At 42.3% G+C, this 16,096-nt stretch overlaps 1 protein-coding gene across 2 annotated transcripts; it reads left to right on the top strand.

Moving 5' to 3' along the window:
* Positions 1-1,066: 1,066 nt before the first annotated feature.
* Positions 1,067-16,023, top strand: per3 (period circadian clock 3). 2 transcript variants are annotated; one of them, XM_018685825.2, is made up of 22 exons: positions 1,067-1,228; positions 5,266-5,688; positions 6,646-6,806; positions 6,901-7,019; positions 7,354-7,552; positions 7,867-7,918; positions 8,343-8,494; positions 8,705-8,783; positions 8,907-9,013; positions 9,159-9,315; positions 9,545-9,653; positions 9,931-10,053; positions 10,155-10,263; positions 10,371-10,482; positions 10,586-10,725; positions 10,837-11,001; positions 11,128-11,379; positions 11,467-12,335; positions 12,480-12,672; positions 13,126-13,315; positions 14,355-14,505; positions 14,592-16,023. In XM_018685825.2, the coding sequence occupies exons 2-22, from the start codon at positions 5,402-5,404 to the stop codon at positions 14,712-14,714; spliced, it is 3,849 nt and encodes a 1,282-aa protein (XP_018541341.1). In that variant the 5' UTR covers positions 1,067-1,228; positions 5,266-5,401; the 3' UTR covers positions 14,715-16,023. The 2 variants fall into 2 exon arrangements, with proteins under 2 accessions (XP_018541341.1, XP_018541343.1); XM_018685827.2 differs by having other exon boundaries at positions 6,649-6,806.
* The last annotated feature ends 73 nt before the right edge of the window (positions 16,024-16,096 follow it).

Genomic DNA, 16,096 nt, shown 5'->3' on the forward strand with positions numbered 1-16,096 from the left:
GGTTTTTTTTTTTTTGGTCTGAAACAAACTGAATATCAGTAGTTACTCTTCCCAACTGAGACTCACTGTTTTGTCCAACTTAACAGATGGCAGAATAATCCTTGATTCATCTTTCACAGTCTGATACCTCATCACTATTTCAATGAAAATATTCAGTACGTCATACACATTGTAGAACAGGTCTGTGATGTCGGAAACACTTGTTGGCTATTGTTACAACGTCTCATTCAAGAACTCTCCAGGTAGAATGGGGTTGTGGTCTTTAATTATATACACCACCTGTTTACCTCAACAGCTTTCTCCCTTGAGCGCACCGACTATTAACCAGCCTCATGAGACACAGTCACAGCAAACTTTCCACAACAGGAGGACTTGTCATGTAATCCAACATCATTCAGTTTTATTTTGTGCAATGCTGTACTCAAGGCTGGAATGATGGACATAGGGCAAAAATGAGCTATGCAACTAAACTACCACAGATACAATATGGTGAAACTGGAGCCTTTGGTCCCACTGAGGGTCTGCATGGGCCCTGTGGCAGTTGTCTGCTATGCTCAGTTAGAAATCCAGCCTTGCCTGCACTATTATCACATATGTGAGTGACATAACAGACTTAATTGTATCAAAAGCAACTGTTTTCATGTTAAAGTTACCCTACTATCTGTTAAATATAATATTATATAATATCACCTTCACTTTGTTTGACCAGTGTTACGAAATCCAAACACATTAAGTTAACTGTCACAGCAGTCTAAGGCTAACGAGAAAGTATGTATAAGATAAGTGAGGTGCCTCAGCTGGATCTTGTAGCGGCTGTATTCATTCATTCAACAGCAGGGGGAAGTGGATGCAGGGGGGGGCTTGTAGTGAGTCGGTGCTTGCGCGGTTTGCTCCAGGTTGTTGTCTATCTGTTGTGTAACATGGAGATCCACGTGAACCGCCAGCAACCCGCTGACAGACTGCGGAGTTTAGACACACCCATCCTCGGTTGCTCTGTCCAATCACACGACAGATGCAAAATTCGTCTGTCCAATCATCGCGGAGTGGGCGGAGTTGTGATGTGCCGGCCTCACGTTGCACAAATGTGTCAAGCGCTCCGGAGTGGATGACGATCTGACTACGTGACTGGGACATAATTCAAATAAATGCCTCTAATACCGCCTGGCGATCAATTTGATATAATTTAATTTTTGGATATTGAAGTCGAATCATTCGTGTAGTCGAAAAGGTAAATATATCTCCAGAACACCAATAATTTGAAGTGTCGGTAGCGAGTTGGCTAACTGGTTAAGCTAGCTAACCACCTCGCCCACGGCACCAACCAGAGAGAACAGTGGATGTAAACAAATGAAATGTAATTGTTGTCTTGTAGGAGTTAGTACTAGTTTATTGTTGTGGAAGGGTATTGTTTAGTTTTAACGGGATGCTTCACCTCTCCACACGACCAAGTGTTTGGAGATGTAAAGCGCCCAGTGGTATGTAGCGTGTATTGCTACTATGTTAGCTTAACGACATGTCTGCCATAAGCCTGGGGGCTGCAGAAAGCTTGTGGCGCTGGACTGAGTAAGTAACAAACTGTAGCTAATGTTGTAATTTGCAGTGCATGAATAACAAGTGCAGTTATCATATCAATTTGTTACAATAGCCAGAAAGCTATCAGCTAACAGTAAAACGGTAATATTTAAAATGCCTGTTCTTAAAACCACTTCTGGCCTTACAATCTCAGTACAGTGTCAGAATTGACTAGTTGCTTTATTTTACACTTCTATTAATATGTATCACAAAATGTCATCCGTAGCTGCCCAGATATGTGGCAGTTTACATATTAATGCCACCACTCAGTGATGTGACGGTTGTGCTTTAGTCCTATGTGGCATAATAGTAGTAGTCTCTCCTGTAAGCCTTAACGAGTGGTGGGTTGCTGAGTTTATTGAGGTCATTGGGTTCATGCGGGGAGGGTGTTGTGAACTGTAAAATGAGTGTCAAAATCGTCATGAGTGGAATCGCGTTGTGGTCTGTTGTTGAAGTCTGAGAAGCTTTTCTTTTTCCTGTGGACGAACGCAGGTAAAACTGCTATCAGTGTTGACTTCAAATCCTTCCTTATATCCTGACCTATGAAGTGACCTATAAATGGGTGTAAATAAAAGCTCACGGTACCACCTCATAAATATTTTACTTGTCAGAAGTCAGTCAGTCAGTCAGCCCTGTGTAACCCCATTCCTCTCAAGTGATTTCCCCCATGAAATAATTGTTAACCTAATGCTGTATATAGACCACTTTTAGAATACAGTGTGTAAATGTCATTATTCCATTATGTAATACTGTGATTTCATAATCAAATGTTGTGGGCCTGCTGATGTATATATCCTGCCAGACAATTACTTCCATATCTGCAGGAATTGTGTGTGAACTGGTGTTGATGTGTATATGTAGATATAGCTCAGCAGAATTTTACTCCACCATAGACAGATCAAATTAAATCATGAGACTGGTGTGTGTCTGAGAGACTCTTTGAGATGACAAGATCAGTTCCTTAATTGCCTATGATCTATGAACTGTTGCATCCATATGTGATGAAAGTTGACGGTATCAGAGAGGAAATATTAAATTGTTATACAAACATTTTTGATAAAGACCGAGAGAAGTCATTTATAAGACACAATTCAGTTGAGCTGAGCACAAGCATTGCATGGCTCGTGGCTGTATTTACTAATGATATATATTGTGTGAAAAACTCTTTGCTCCCCTTAGAGGCCTGTTTGCCAAAATAGGAAATATTAATTGCCATAACAGTGTGTTACTGCAGACATATTTTGTGTAAGCCCCACTTTTGACAAGGGAGACAGGTTATTTAGTGCAGCAGAGACGCCAAGTAGGACTGGGAAAAATTCAATATTATCGTTTATAATTTCAAAAGAGTTACATTGTGATGATGTGATCTGATCAGTTCTGTTGTCTTAATTCCAAATTCTAAGCAAGGTGTAGATATAAATGACTAAATTAATTATTTAAGTTTTTGTTTTATTCATATGAAGTGTTTGACCTCTTGTAATCTTGTGGAACAGTTAATATTACTTTGAAACTCAGTTTCTTTAATTTTTTTTGTGATGTTGCATAGATTTTCCATATTGTGATTACGTCAGTATTAAAAAACCCTAGTTGTCATGGTGGTCATATTTGTCACCTCGAACATTTAAGTTCTACTTTTACAGGCAGCATAAAGCGCAGTCCTGCTCTATTCAACGTTTTCCATCTTAGTTTTGCTTAAGGCCTCATTCAGTAATTTTGATCATAGAAATAGTATCTGTAAACACATTTGCAATCCAGCAATTTGATTTACAAATGTATAGGAGTAAAACATTTTTAAAAGTTTCTAAACAGTTATACCTATGGTCTAGTTGTACTCCTGTATTCTTACGTTACTGATGTGTCAGAAAACATCAATAATTCAGATGTAGTTATTTTTTTTAGATATTCCTTGCATTGAATGACCGTCAATCAATGAGTGATAGTATGGTCAAGTCACCAATTTTAGTGGTGCACCTAACTATTTCTTTAAATTTGAATTACATTAGGCTTTGAACAAGAACTCAAACTCAAACTTTTCTCCTCTGAGAAGTGGTATAGAAAATCACAGATTACTAACCTGGCCTGGCACCCAGACCTCAGCGTGGTCTTATCTGGTCTGTTTGTGTGCTGTACAATCAAGGCAAGGCCAGAACATCATACTTACACCACAGCGATCATGTGTTTGTGTATGTATGTATGATGTCACCAGTAATGTGAGGATAGCTTATAGACTCTGAATTGAGCAAGCTGGTTATGTAATCCTGCAGCGACGACCTGATGAACAACACAGGTTATTTTCATTGGCTCCTGTTTGTGCCTCTCGGTCTGTCTCCTTCTATCTCTATCTCTGTGTCCCTCTTGTTAACGTCTTGTCTCATGGTTGCGTGCATGTGGTGGTGGCTGCATTTTGTGTTAGTTTATCGCTGGTGTTAAGAAAGCTGGAAAAAGGGCTAGCAAAAGGCAGTTGATTTGAGAGAGCAAACACATCATAATAATATGTTGAAAAATAAATCATAAAAGCAATAATGATGGTGAAATATATTTACTGGGTATGACTTGAAACCCATTTGAGAGAGCTTACTCTTCATCTGTAAATATTAGAATGAGACGTGTCACTTCTAAATGCCAATAACTCACAGTGGATCTGAGCTGCAGCAGATTTAGAGAAGAGACGGAATATTTCTCTGTGGGTATCAGCTATTATGTAACCAGGTATCACATAATTATTGTGTTATTTGCAGTGTGCAATGATTGGCGTTTGGCAGAGTTGTACCTGAGTGGTCTTGGCAGTATTGATGGATGAAATGTGTAAATCGTAGATGATGGGAGTGAGTCAGAAAGCGGTGAGTCAGTTTGGTGGTCAGATAGTCCAATAGTATTAGATAACACAGCAGATTGTGTTTGTTCACATTGGAGAAATTGAAAACATTGTCAAACTGCACAGAAAATTTTATTTGATGACATTTTTTAAATGTTCTATTTTGCTTTTATGTGTCTGTGGAGCATTTGCCACATAGTTGACACAGGTTTGTATTGTGTTTTTTCCCTGCCACAGTTGACATTTTTCATAGCAGACATGTCATAGCAGGAAAAGCACAAGTGTAAGTAATTATATTAGTGATGTGTCATCATTTCATGATGATTGTGTTTCATTAAGTGTCCCAGTAAGTCCCCAAATTTATTGCAAGTTATTAATTACACCTGTGCTGACATGATAATTCAGCATCATAGTATCCAAGTTTCACAGTAAATATAAAACATTTGGAAGAACATTTTGTTGTCTCTTTTTGAAAGTTAACTTAAGATTTAGGTGCATACATACATTTCATTACAGTTAACATCAGTTTTAAAACTGTATACGTTACATTCTACTGTCTCATTCCACAAAACAAGAATGGTGTGTGCACGGTTTTGTGGGGGTTGCTTAGCAGGTATGGTGATTAGATATTTCCTTTTTAGTATCTGAGGTTTTTAGGTTCCAGTTCCACAACCCCACACTCTAGCAGCCGCTGTTTTGAACAGACGACCAGCCTCACATTTTCAACTGGGTAGCCCAGAGCCCAGAGGCGCCAGTCCCCTAATCTCTTAGTTTATCTTAGCTGGTTGGTCACCACCAACTGCTAGTATATGAAATCCTCCATACTTTGTTCTGTTAATGTTTCTTATCATCTCACCTTTTTTCTCTCTGTCTTACAGCGCTCAGCACAGACCTGTACATCCAACAGCCCTGATTAGATGAGCACTTAATTCATAGACACCACATGGAACCCATTCCCTCTGTTGAACATATGAAGACCCTTACTGACCACTGTAATTGGACAAATTACTATTGATGTGTGACCAAAGTGCGGAGATGCCTGGGGGCGACAGCAGCCCAGATGGGGAGGAGCCTGTGTTATCTTCAGCCGCGGGAGAAGGCATAGGGGAGGAGAGGGTGACGTCAGGGCAGCAGGATGGAGGGGTGCAGTCCGAGGCCCTCAGGGGAGAGGAGAGCGGAGCTTCAGGTGGAGAGGTGGGACAGGAAGATGAGGAGATGACCAGCGGTTCACATGACCTCTCCTCCTCAGCCAATCACAGCCCCGGGAGTGCCACTGGATCCACCTCAGTTTCAACCAAGAGGTATTTGCCTGATTGTCTGTGTCCTGGCTTGTTGGTATATATTCACATCATACCATAGTGACCTTTTTTTGCGGTCATATTTCAAAACAAGTTTTAAAATGCACCACAGCATATCATAGCAGTGGCTTTGAGTATGTGAATATCAACTTACAGTGTTTTAATTCATCCTTTTGAGAATTTATAACAACATTGTTTTTATTTTTGTAGCTTTGGTCTCTGTGTCTATCATATATAACATTGTAGGCACCAAAGTAATAGCTAAGATCTCAGAACACAGCAACATGCTAAAAACAGGTCTAACAGAACAATACGTGGAACAGTCAGACGATCAAAGAAGTTGTGAACAAGTCAACAGTTTAGACAGATTACTGAGGTTACCACTGATTTTTGGAGGAAAAAATGAAAGTCAGCATGCCCATAATGTTGCTAATAGCACAGGAAATCTGTGAGTGCACACAGCACACGGCAAGTAGAGTAGGTCAAAGATGAACCAAGAAAACAATCTGTAAACTTTGAGTAATATTTTCAACCCTACAGTTTGGGTCATAATTTTAACTGTTTGTCTTTGTTTTCTCTTCCAAATAAGTTAATACTAAGCAATAAAGTTACAAAAATTCACAATTCATCCTTCAGCTGATGAAGATTTGGAACCATCCTTAAAAACACAAGGAAAGGTTTCAATGAGTCCCTTTCACAACTGCGTCACCATTCAGGGATTATGTAATGAGGACAAAAAGACTAGCCATAAAATAAAGTACTATAAAAGATCACTGTAAAACTGACTTTCCAGTCTAAAACCTTGCTGTTATCCTAGAAATAGAAATTAAACACGATTGGTGTTAAATAAAAATCATTAAAGCCATGCTGCATTTAATGACCACTAAATCTACTATGCTGGTTTCTGTATGTGTGTGTGACCTGAATAAGTTCACTGTTATGGTGTCTCTTACTGTGCAGCAGTGAGCATGCAGATGGTGGCAGAGGACAGGCCCACAGAGAGGTGATGATCACTGTGGCTGAGATGAAGAAGAGGCTTCCGTCAGACAAACGCAGCCGCAGCAAAGCCAGCACTGTGGAGGCCTTACATTACGCACTCAACTGTGTCAAACAAGTGCAAGGTAACCTGGTTAAACAGATTTTTTTCTCCACCAAGTCTGATATCATACAGTTTTTGTTTTATAGCATTATGTATGTTCATGTCGTCCTCTGTAGCCAATAGTGAATACTACAAACTGCTGATGAGAAGTGGCCAGGATGAGAGGAGAGATGCCACAGTTTGCACCCTGGAAGAGCTGGAAAGAGTCACCTCTGAGCACACCCTTAAAAACACGGTATACAGTCACATAACACACACACACACAACACACAATTATGCTATTTTTCTTTCTTGCCCTAATTTTGGCATACATTTATAACTGGAAACACAGTCCAGTCACGACAACACATTACCTATAGAGTATTGGTTGTGAGCTGTTCATATTTTTATTCAAGGCTCCATCACACTCTTGCATATATACATGCATGTGTACATTTATTTTTGCCTCACGCCTGGGCATGTGTGTGAGTGTATGTGTGTTTACTGCTTTTGTGTGTGTCTGTGACTTGGCTCGCGCACATGTGTGTCTCTACATGTGCGTGCGTACGTCTCTCCGTGTCCGTGTGTAGGACTCCTTCGTGGTGGTCTTCTCCCTGTCGAGCGGCCGTGTGCTGTACGCATCAGAGCAGGCTCCCAGCATCCTGTGCTGCAAGAGGAAGTTCCTGGAATCAGCCAAGTTTGTGGAGCTGCTCTTCCACCAAGATGTTAATGTCTTCTACGCACACACGGCTCAGCCGCACCTCCCACCTTGGAGCAACTCACACACAGGTGTGTTTGTACTACATTTTATAGATTTTGTAAGGAAAGGCCAAGAATGAACTTTCGGATGCAAATATTTTAGTGGCTAAGCTTTGTTTTATTTTTATTTTTTTTCCAGCATATACTGGCTAGCTTTAACAGGCAAATACCAGCTTACTGTGTCTAAGTATCCAACATCCAAGTCTACCATTTTATGTACTCTTTACCTAAACATTTTGATCCTTTTGATTTTATTTTATTCTGTTTTTAGTTGTATTTGAGTGTATGCCTTTGTGTTTTTAACAGGCAAATAGCACTCATTTTTCTGTTATTTGTCTCTACAGCCGGAGTTCTGTTTGACTGTGCCCAGGTCAAGTCATTCTTCTGCAGAATCAGGTCAGTGTCTTAAAAAAAGGGACTTTCTTGTGTTAAACCTACTATAGATATGTGATTTCACAGTAACAGGATTATTCTTGGCTGAGCATGGAATATGTGAATTCCACACATTCTTGTAGAAAAGTATCAGAAATGTTCTGAAGTTATTAAACTCTACCATTAGATGTCAGTAAAGCACAGCTGAAGGTCACTTTTCAAAGCTCTTCACCACTATGGGACTTTGTTCAAAGCAATACAGCACAGGTAAAAATAGAACAAGTCAAGACAAAGACAGATCATTGTTGTAGATGACACAGGTGGTGAAATTGATAGATATGATTGCAGTCAGCATTTGCTCATTCTGTTTATTGTGCAGCTTTCACTAGTGTTAATTTATTTTCACCTGTGTTCACAGTGGAAATTGAAATATGGGTATATATTTTAGGGGCGGGAAGGACCGTGACGGTGAGATGCGTTACAACCCATTCCGGATCACACCTTACCTGCTGAAGGTGCAGGGAACAGGAAGCAGTGGGGAGGAGGAGGAGGAGCCATGCTGCCTGGCGCTGGCTGAACGCATCATCTCTGGATATGAAGGTATAGTTATTACCACCAAAAACTGCACACAACACAAACAGCCTAGTTTTCTGCTGCTTGGACATGCCATGGTGCATTTAAAAACTCTTTTTGAATAGACTCATAACTCATGCACTCATCAGTATGCTGTGGCATATGCAGAGACATATGTGCTTCCCCACTGCTCCTCTGACGCAGTCTTGATACTTTATATATTATTCATTCACATAGCACCTCGGATACCCATGGACAAGCGCATCTTCACCACCACCCACTCCCCTGGCTGTGTGTTTCTGGAAGTGGATGACAGGTCAATACACACACACACACACACACACACACACACACACATACAGGTGCACTACCAGACTTTACATTGAGCTATTAAATGTCAGTGTGTTGATGATGCTAATTTAATGGTTACTATCCACAGGGCTGTGCCGTTGTTAGGATACCTTCCTCAAGATCTGATTGGCACATCGTTGCTGACTTGCATTCACCCAGAGGACCGGCCGCTCATGCTGTCTATGCACCGGAAAGGTAAATATTCAAGGAAAAAAAATGTTTTTAGATGACAACATTTCTGACGTTGCATAGTGAAATCAGATCAATATCAATAACCAAAAACACAAGTTATCTTTACACCTCTCTTGTTTTTTACTTGAACTCTTGATGCCATGTGTAGTGTTGAAGTATGCAGGCCAGCCTCCATTTGAGCACTCTCCGGTGCGTCTGCGTTGTCAGAATGGAGACTACATCACCTTAGACACCAGCTGGTCTAGCTTCATCAACCCATGGAGCCGCAAGGTGGCCTTTATCATTGGACGGCATAAAGTCAGAACGTAAGGAGCAACAGCATACACACGAAATAGAAACTTTTAGTGTTAATCCTAAGTGTCCTATTCACAGATAAAGACTGCTCTCTATGTGCTCAGGTATAAGGTTTGGTATTTGCATTGTCTCTCCAATAACCTACCTGTTTTACAGGAAAGTGCTGTTGCTAGGAAACTTTGTTAATCAAATGAAAACACAATATAGATGACACTGTCGTGCTTTCATCTTTGTCTTTAGGAGTCCGCTGAATGAGGATGTGTTTGCTGCTCGAACTAAGGAAGATTTTCCAGTCACTCATGAGGAAATAAAAGATCTGCAAGCAAAGATCTACAAGCTTTTCCTGCAGGTGGTTTCCATGCCCAAAACATTAACAAAAATGTTGATCATTCACATTAATGAAAGAAATGTTGATAACTAATTTTTGTCATTTATCAGAAAAGACAAGCTCATTCATACCAAGATTAACTTCCTGTTGTATTTATAGACACATACACACTTACACTTACTGGTACTAAATGCCTCCCATTCAAAGTTAATTCAAACACATCCTCACAGAGTGATCTTTTCTGTTATGTTTTTTGTATGTGAGAGTTTCCTCACTTCTTTGTGTCTCCTCTCCTCAGCCGGTCCACAACAATGGTTCCAGCGGTTACGGCAGTTTGGGAAGTTCTCACGAGCCTTACATCAGCGTAGCTTCATCAAGTGACAGCAACGGTAACCTGTGGGAGGACACACACCGAGAACCGGTGAGACATCACAGTGACATCACTTGTCGGGAAGGCAATGGTAGCACATTTGCTCTTTTCAAGGTTAATCATACTGATACATTGTGTTGGAATTCTTGCAGATGACTTTGCAGCAGATCTGTGCTGATGTGAACAGAGTAAAGAGTTGGGGCCAACAGGCTTATCTGGATTCCAGCCACAAAATTACTCCTCTTGGCAAACCTGCCACAGGTAACACAGTCCCATACTTACTAAATATAAAACATGAAGAATATGCTGTACACATTAAAGTTTGCAAATATTTTATTATTGGCTAAAATGACCCTTTATTCCCCCAGCACGTCTGCCTCCCACCGCCTCCAACCCTGAAGTCCGAGATCATGAAGAAAGCAGGAAGCAAACGCACATTCCCTCCTATCAGCAAATCAACTGTGTAGACAACATCATCAGGTGTGTGGTGGTAGCATCACTGTGCTACATCTACATAATTTCAGTTTATTATGTGATAGAGAACACTAATAATTTTGTGCGTGCACATGCTCGTGTGTTGCAGATATCTGGAGAGCTGTACAGGTCCGGCCCTTAAGCGTAAGAATGAATCTCATTCTCTGGCCACCTCTTCTTCATCATCCTCTACCTCAGAAGACGACAAGCCCACTGGAGCCACTGACACAGCTCAGACCAGCCCAGATGGTATAAACACACACATGACTGAGTTCTTTGTTATCATTTTTGTAAAACTCTGTAATATCCCTTGCAAAAGTAACATTAACCTCATCCTCATCTTGTTCCTCCTGTTTCCAGTGGTGGTGTTAGACAGTGAAGTGTCAGTGGGCCCTACAGCTGCAGCTGTAGTGGGAGCGCCTCTGACAGACATCACAATGTCCACCAAGGCCATGAGCGTGGTCTCTGTCACCAGCCAGTGCTCATACAGCAGCACAATCGTGCATGTGCCGCAGCCTGAGTCAGGTACACAAACAAACCCTTACATCCGTGTGTAAGATCGTGGAAGAAACTCTGATGCTCTTTTGCAGCTATTCTGTGGATCTCATATATTAACAAACTGTCTGTTGAACACTTTTGTTCTCTTCACAGAGGCCACGGCACTTGAGGATGCACCAATGGGCAGTGAGCCCACTGATGCTGCTCCCACCCCTGTCCGTCCAGCCCCAAGCCCGGCCACAGAGGAGCGCAGGTTTGTAGGTCTCACCAAGGAGGTGCTGTCGGCTCACACCCAGAAGGAAGAGCAAGAGTATGTGGATCGCTTCCGCCATCGCATCCTCCAGAGCCCCTACAGCTCCTACCTGCAGCTGGACAACAGCTCGATGGCTCACTCCCATCACCCAGGTATGTATTTACTTATTGAAATAACAAGTAGCAAATGAAGTAATGTTTAAAGAATGTTAAATAAGATTGGTGTCCTTCTCACCATAGGAGATTACCTACGTCCAGTGAGCGCTGGTGGTTGGAACCGCTCACGGAAGGGAAAGCCCAGACACAAGCGCCCCAAACCGCAGGGTTCGTCAGACAGCTACGCCTCTCCACCTGGCCCCCCTCGCCGTGTCCCTGACTCCTCCTGGCCCTCCTCAGAGTCCTCCCAGCCCCAGATGGGGACACCCTACAGCCAAACATCCCCACTCCAGGCGCCATTCTTCCCTATGATGGCAACTCAGCCTGGCCCAGAGCAACCGCCCAGACCACAACAGGTACCCGGAGCAACTCCTGTATTGCTGCAGCCTCAAGACCAAACCCAGCTCAGCTGCAGCTTCAACATGATGCAGTCTTCTCAGAGCTTGCCAGGCATGCAACAAATCCAGATGGACCCCATTCAGAACCTGCAGAGTATCCAGAACTTTCACACGGTGCAGCCCATGGCTCCAGCTCAGAGCATCAACCCTTACATGACTCCTGTCATGGCTGTCATCCTGCCCAACTACCCAACTTTCACTGCAGGTTATCCGTCCATGTACCCTCCATCCACTCCCTCTGTGCTGGCCCAGGCGCACATCACCATGACAGGCTTTGCCCCTGGCATTGCCCCCTTCCAGCAGCCTCAGTTCCAAACACAGGCTGGCCCACACACTCTGACCTCCCCAGACCCTCTGATGTGCTCACCCAGAGCCAGCTCCTCTGTCGGGGAAGAGGAGGAGGCAGCTGGGCCTCGTGCTTTATTCTCCAGCTCGCGCTCTAGTTCTCCGCTGCAGCTCAACTTGCTGCAGGAGGAGCTGCCCAAGCCGAGTGAAGGGCAGAGCAGCACCGGGCACAACTACGCTGAGAGCCTGCATGAAAAACATGTCAATGAGGTGAGTCTGATGTTGTCTGTCGACTTTTAACTCCAATATGCTAATTTCCTTTGTCAAGTACATCTCCTATCACTCAGTCAGTAGATGGTTTTTCAGTATACAGATCTGGTTTGGTTCTAAACATTAAACCTTTTCCTTGCTCAGGGTGACACCCCCAGTGATTCTGGGAACCATGATGCCCATTCTACATCCAGTGAGCTGCTTGACCTTCTGCTGCAGGAGGATGCCAGGTCAGGGACCGGCTCCAATGCCTCAGGGTCTGGATCTGGGGAGTCTGGAGGCTCACTGGGATCTGGATCTGGATCTGGCTCCAATGGAACCTCCATCTCTCACACTGGTAAAAAGAAATAAAACAAACACAGCCCCCTCATTTGGCAATATAAATGAAACACACTCATATTTGTCACAGTTAACGTAATGGGTTGAATTTTTAGCTGAGTGAAATAAGCAACAAACATGCTCACTAGCTTGGCTGTTATGTCCATGTTATTGCTATTTTTTTTTACAAGAACCTTAGGATCCACTCTTTGTTTAAATTAGAAATTATGAGAGCACTAGTAGCCATACAAATAATTTTGCTGCATTGTTGATCATGAAGTTGTAGTGTAATATTTTTTGTCAGCTGTCTGCCCCAACCATACTATGCTTCTAAAATGAAATTGGTTAAGTTATATTTGGCAATTCCACCTTACACATGCGCAGAAAATGAAAGCGATTTTTGGATTTATGGCAAATTCAAAACTGCAGCCAGGGGCAGCGAATGACAAGATGTCTTGATTGGGTTAAACAGGCAGCAGCAACAGCAGCAAATACTTTGCCAGCAATGATTCATCAGACACATCTCGCAAAGCTCGTAAGAGCCAGGAGGCACCAGCAGCAGAGCACCAACACAGCTTCGACACTCGGGTGGAGAACTCACTGTGGAGCATGATTCAGCACACACCTGAGAGAGTCATGATGACGTACCAGATCCACACCAGGTACGTGTACCGACACTGTTTTTAATGTTTCCACTTCATTCCTGATAAGCAAAAGGAGAAAAAACAAAAAGAAAAAGGCTTACAGCTGAAGGGAAACACCGGCTTTGGCATCACAGATTGAACTGTGTTGGAAAAGTGGAGAGATATCTTACCTAATTCAGAAATATGCTTTAATACTGCAATACTTACATTATATACAGATCATACTGAATAAAAGAAGACCCTTTTTTGCAATGCTTGTTTTTGGAAGATAAACAACTAAACCCATGTATCAGCATAAGCATTCTACATATATGTGTGTGTGTGTGTGTGTGTATACATATATATATATATATATATATATATATATATATATATATATATATGTGTGTGTGTGTGTGTATATATATATATTTATATTTATATACACACACACACACACACACATATATATAGATAGATAGATCTATAGATATAGATAAGTATATTTAGCTTTATGGCAAACTATGTGTCTTTATCTGTTGCTCCTGTCACCGGAGTTGTTTAGTGATTGTAGCTGTATAAGGCAAAAGAGAACACTTACTTACAGGTGCCATCTCCTGATTTAATTGTGTAATGACATCAGTGACTTGCATGAAAACTGAGGTGACCATACCACATACCCACAAACACACACACACAATGAAGTCACCATTTAGCAGTGGCTGGTTGTGACTCCGCGTGCAGCAGCCAGTTCCTTCGGGAGACCTGGTAGGCCCGCCTGTCTCTCCTAATAGAAAGTCTTTAACTTAGCTAGAAGTTAGCTAATCTAACATAATCATCTAACATAAATACTAGAATCTAGAATTGAGTTAATTGAGCTATCTGGGCCTCCAGAGCCCTTTGATTGTCAAAAGGTCCCAATAAGTTAAGACTTGTGGAAATTTGATCCTTGAATGTAAGATAATAGTTTAAATATATTGTCTTATATTTGCAAGTTGTTGTTGTTGTTGTTGTTTTCCCCTTACGTACAACTCAACTCCTCCTCTTTGTCCTCTATCTTGTTGTATTTTACTTAAAGGGACCAGACTGAGGTGCTAGCAGAGGACAGGGAGAAGCTTCGGGTGCTTCAGCCCCTCCAGCCCTGGTTCACCCAGGAGCAGAGAGAGGAACTGGCTGAGGTCCATCCCTGGATTCAGCAGCATACTATCCCACAGGAGATAGACACACAGGTGGGGATGTTCACACACTCAAAACAAAACAAATTCCTTCTCCTGGACCACCAGAAAACCACCTCTTACACGTCTGTGTTTCTCAGGGTTGTGTGAGCTGCAACTCAGGAGCAGGGGTCACCCATTCCTCTCACCCACCTGTCCCAGACAGCTCATCCCCACTCGACAGCCCTCAGGAGGACTCCATTGGACCCGTGGTGGACACATGAGAGACCCGGACCCAAAACAATTCACCACCCAGTTCACAGTGAACCAGCCCTGCCAGAGACCAATCCAGAAAAACCCACCGTACATCTCCTCTGACTAGTCCAGAAGAGTGGGCTCCTGTGCTTTAGGTTGAAGTTTAACTTGTTTTGTAAAGGTATCGGAGGCTGGACCAGGCTCTGAGGAACGGAGGAGGCAAAAGAGCAATGGCATTTTCACTGGCATTTTTCTCTCAGTCAGCCTAATGTGACTGCCTGTATCGGACCATGAATATTTTACCTCTCTTCTTTTTGTGTTTATAGAGCCCGTTTTGGGGTTTAGTTTGTACTCAAGACTGACCACATCCTTTGGCACCATGAGCCATTTGAGGCTCAAAATAGGAAGAGGGTCCCATGGTTGCTGAACATGAGCACTGTGTACTCAACACCCGGCCTGTTGCACAGGTGAGACTGGGTGATAAGACAAAGACGGCGCTGGTCCAAGTATCAGAACACACACCAGACTCTTCTCCAGTGTTGTGGAGATTCAGGTTGTACAATATGTGTGTACCACATCGACTCCTTCAGTGACATACCATGGATGTCACATGGTAGATTTTTTTTCCTGATGGGCACTAAGACAAAGACACAATTGCTGCTCTCTGTTTATAATGTTCAGATTCGAATCTTGTAAGTTAATCGTTATTGGAGTGTATTCTTTTATTCCATAGGTTGGTTTCCTCTTGTCCAGAGTTTCAGTTTTTATGTTACTCTGACTCATGAACAACAGCAAACACGCTGATCATTTCAAATTGAATTTAGTGCAACAATGTAAATCCGCCCCATTACTTCAAACGTCCCGTCGAGAGTCCTTTCTCCACCCAGTATCCTGTCTAGTCGTCACCCTGCAGTACCTGTAGCTTACCTCTAATTGTAAACAGACACAGCGTGGCCCCAAATTTTCCTCTGATCCTGGGTTTACTTACTGAATGAATTTCCTCTTAGACTCTGTGTAGCTGTCTGCTTTGACTTGGCTGCGTGTTTGTGTGAAAAGTTCGTACTGGATTCAGAATGCAGGTGAGCTTGTGAATGTATGCGTGAGCGTGTGCGCACTGACCGACTGAGAGCTGCTTCTTTCGACACAGTTGTTCAAGAATGCAGGACAGACCAGGGTTTTCTACCGTTTTTAGATCGAAAGTATAATACAGTACCATGTATTTTATAGAAAAATTATACAAAACAAACTTCACAAAGTGTATAAAAAAAGCCATTTGTCTTGATTTCAGGGACTGTTTGTTTGTGACACAAAGGAATGAATAAATGAACTACGACTTAACGTGTGCTTGAGCGTGATTGTCAGATAAAAACAATCCATAAAAATAAGTAATAGCTGTTGTTTTACCCACTAC

Source organism: Lates calcarifer, linkage group LG12 (genome assembly GCF_001640805.2).
Source record: "Lates calcarifer isolate ASB-BC8 linkage group LG12, TLL_Latcal_v3, whole genome shotgun sequence".
Lineage (NCBI taxonomy): Eukaryota > Metazoa > Chordata > Actinopteri > Centropomidae > Lates > Lates calcarifer.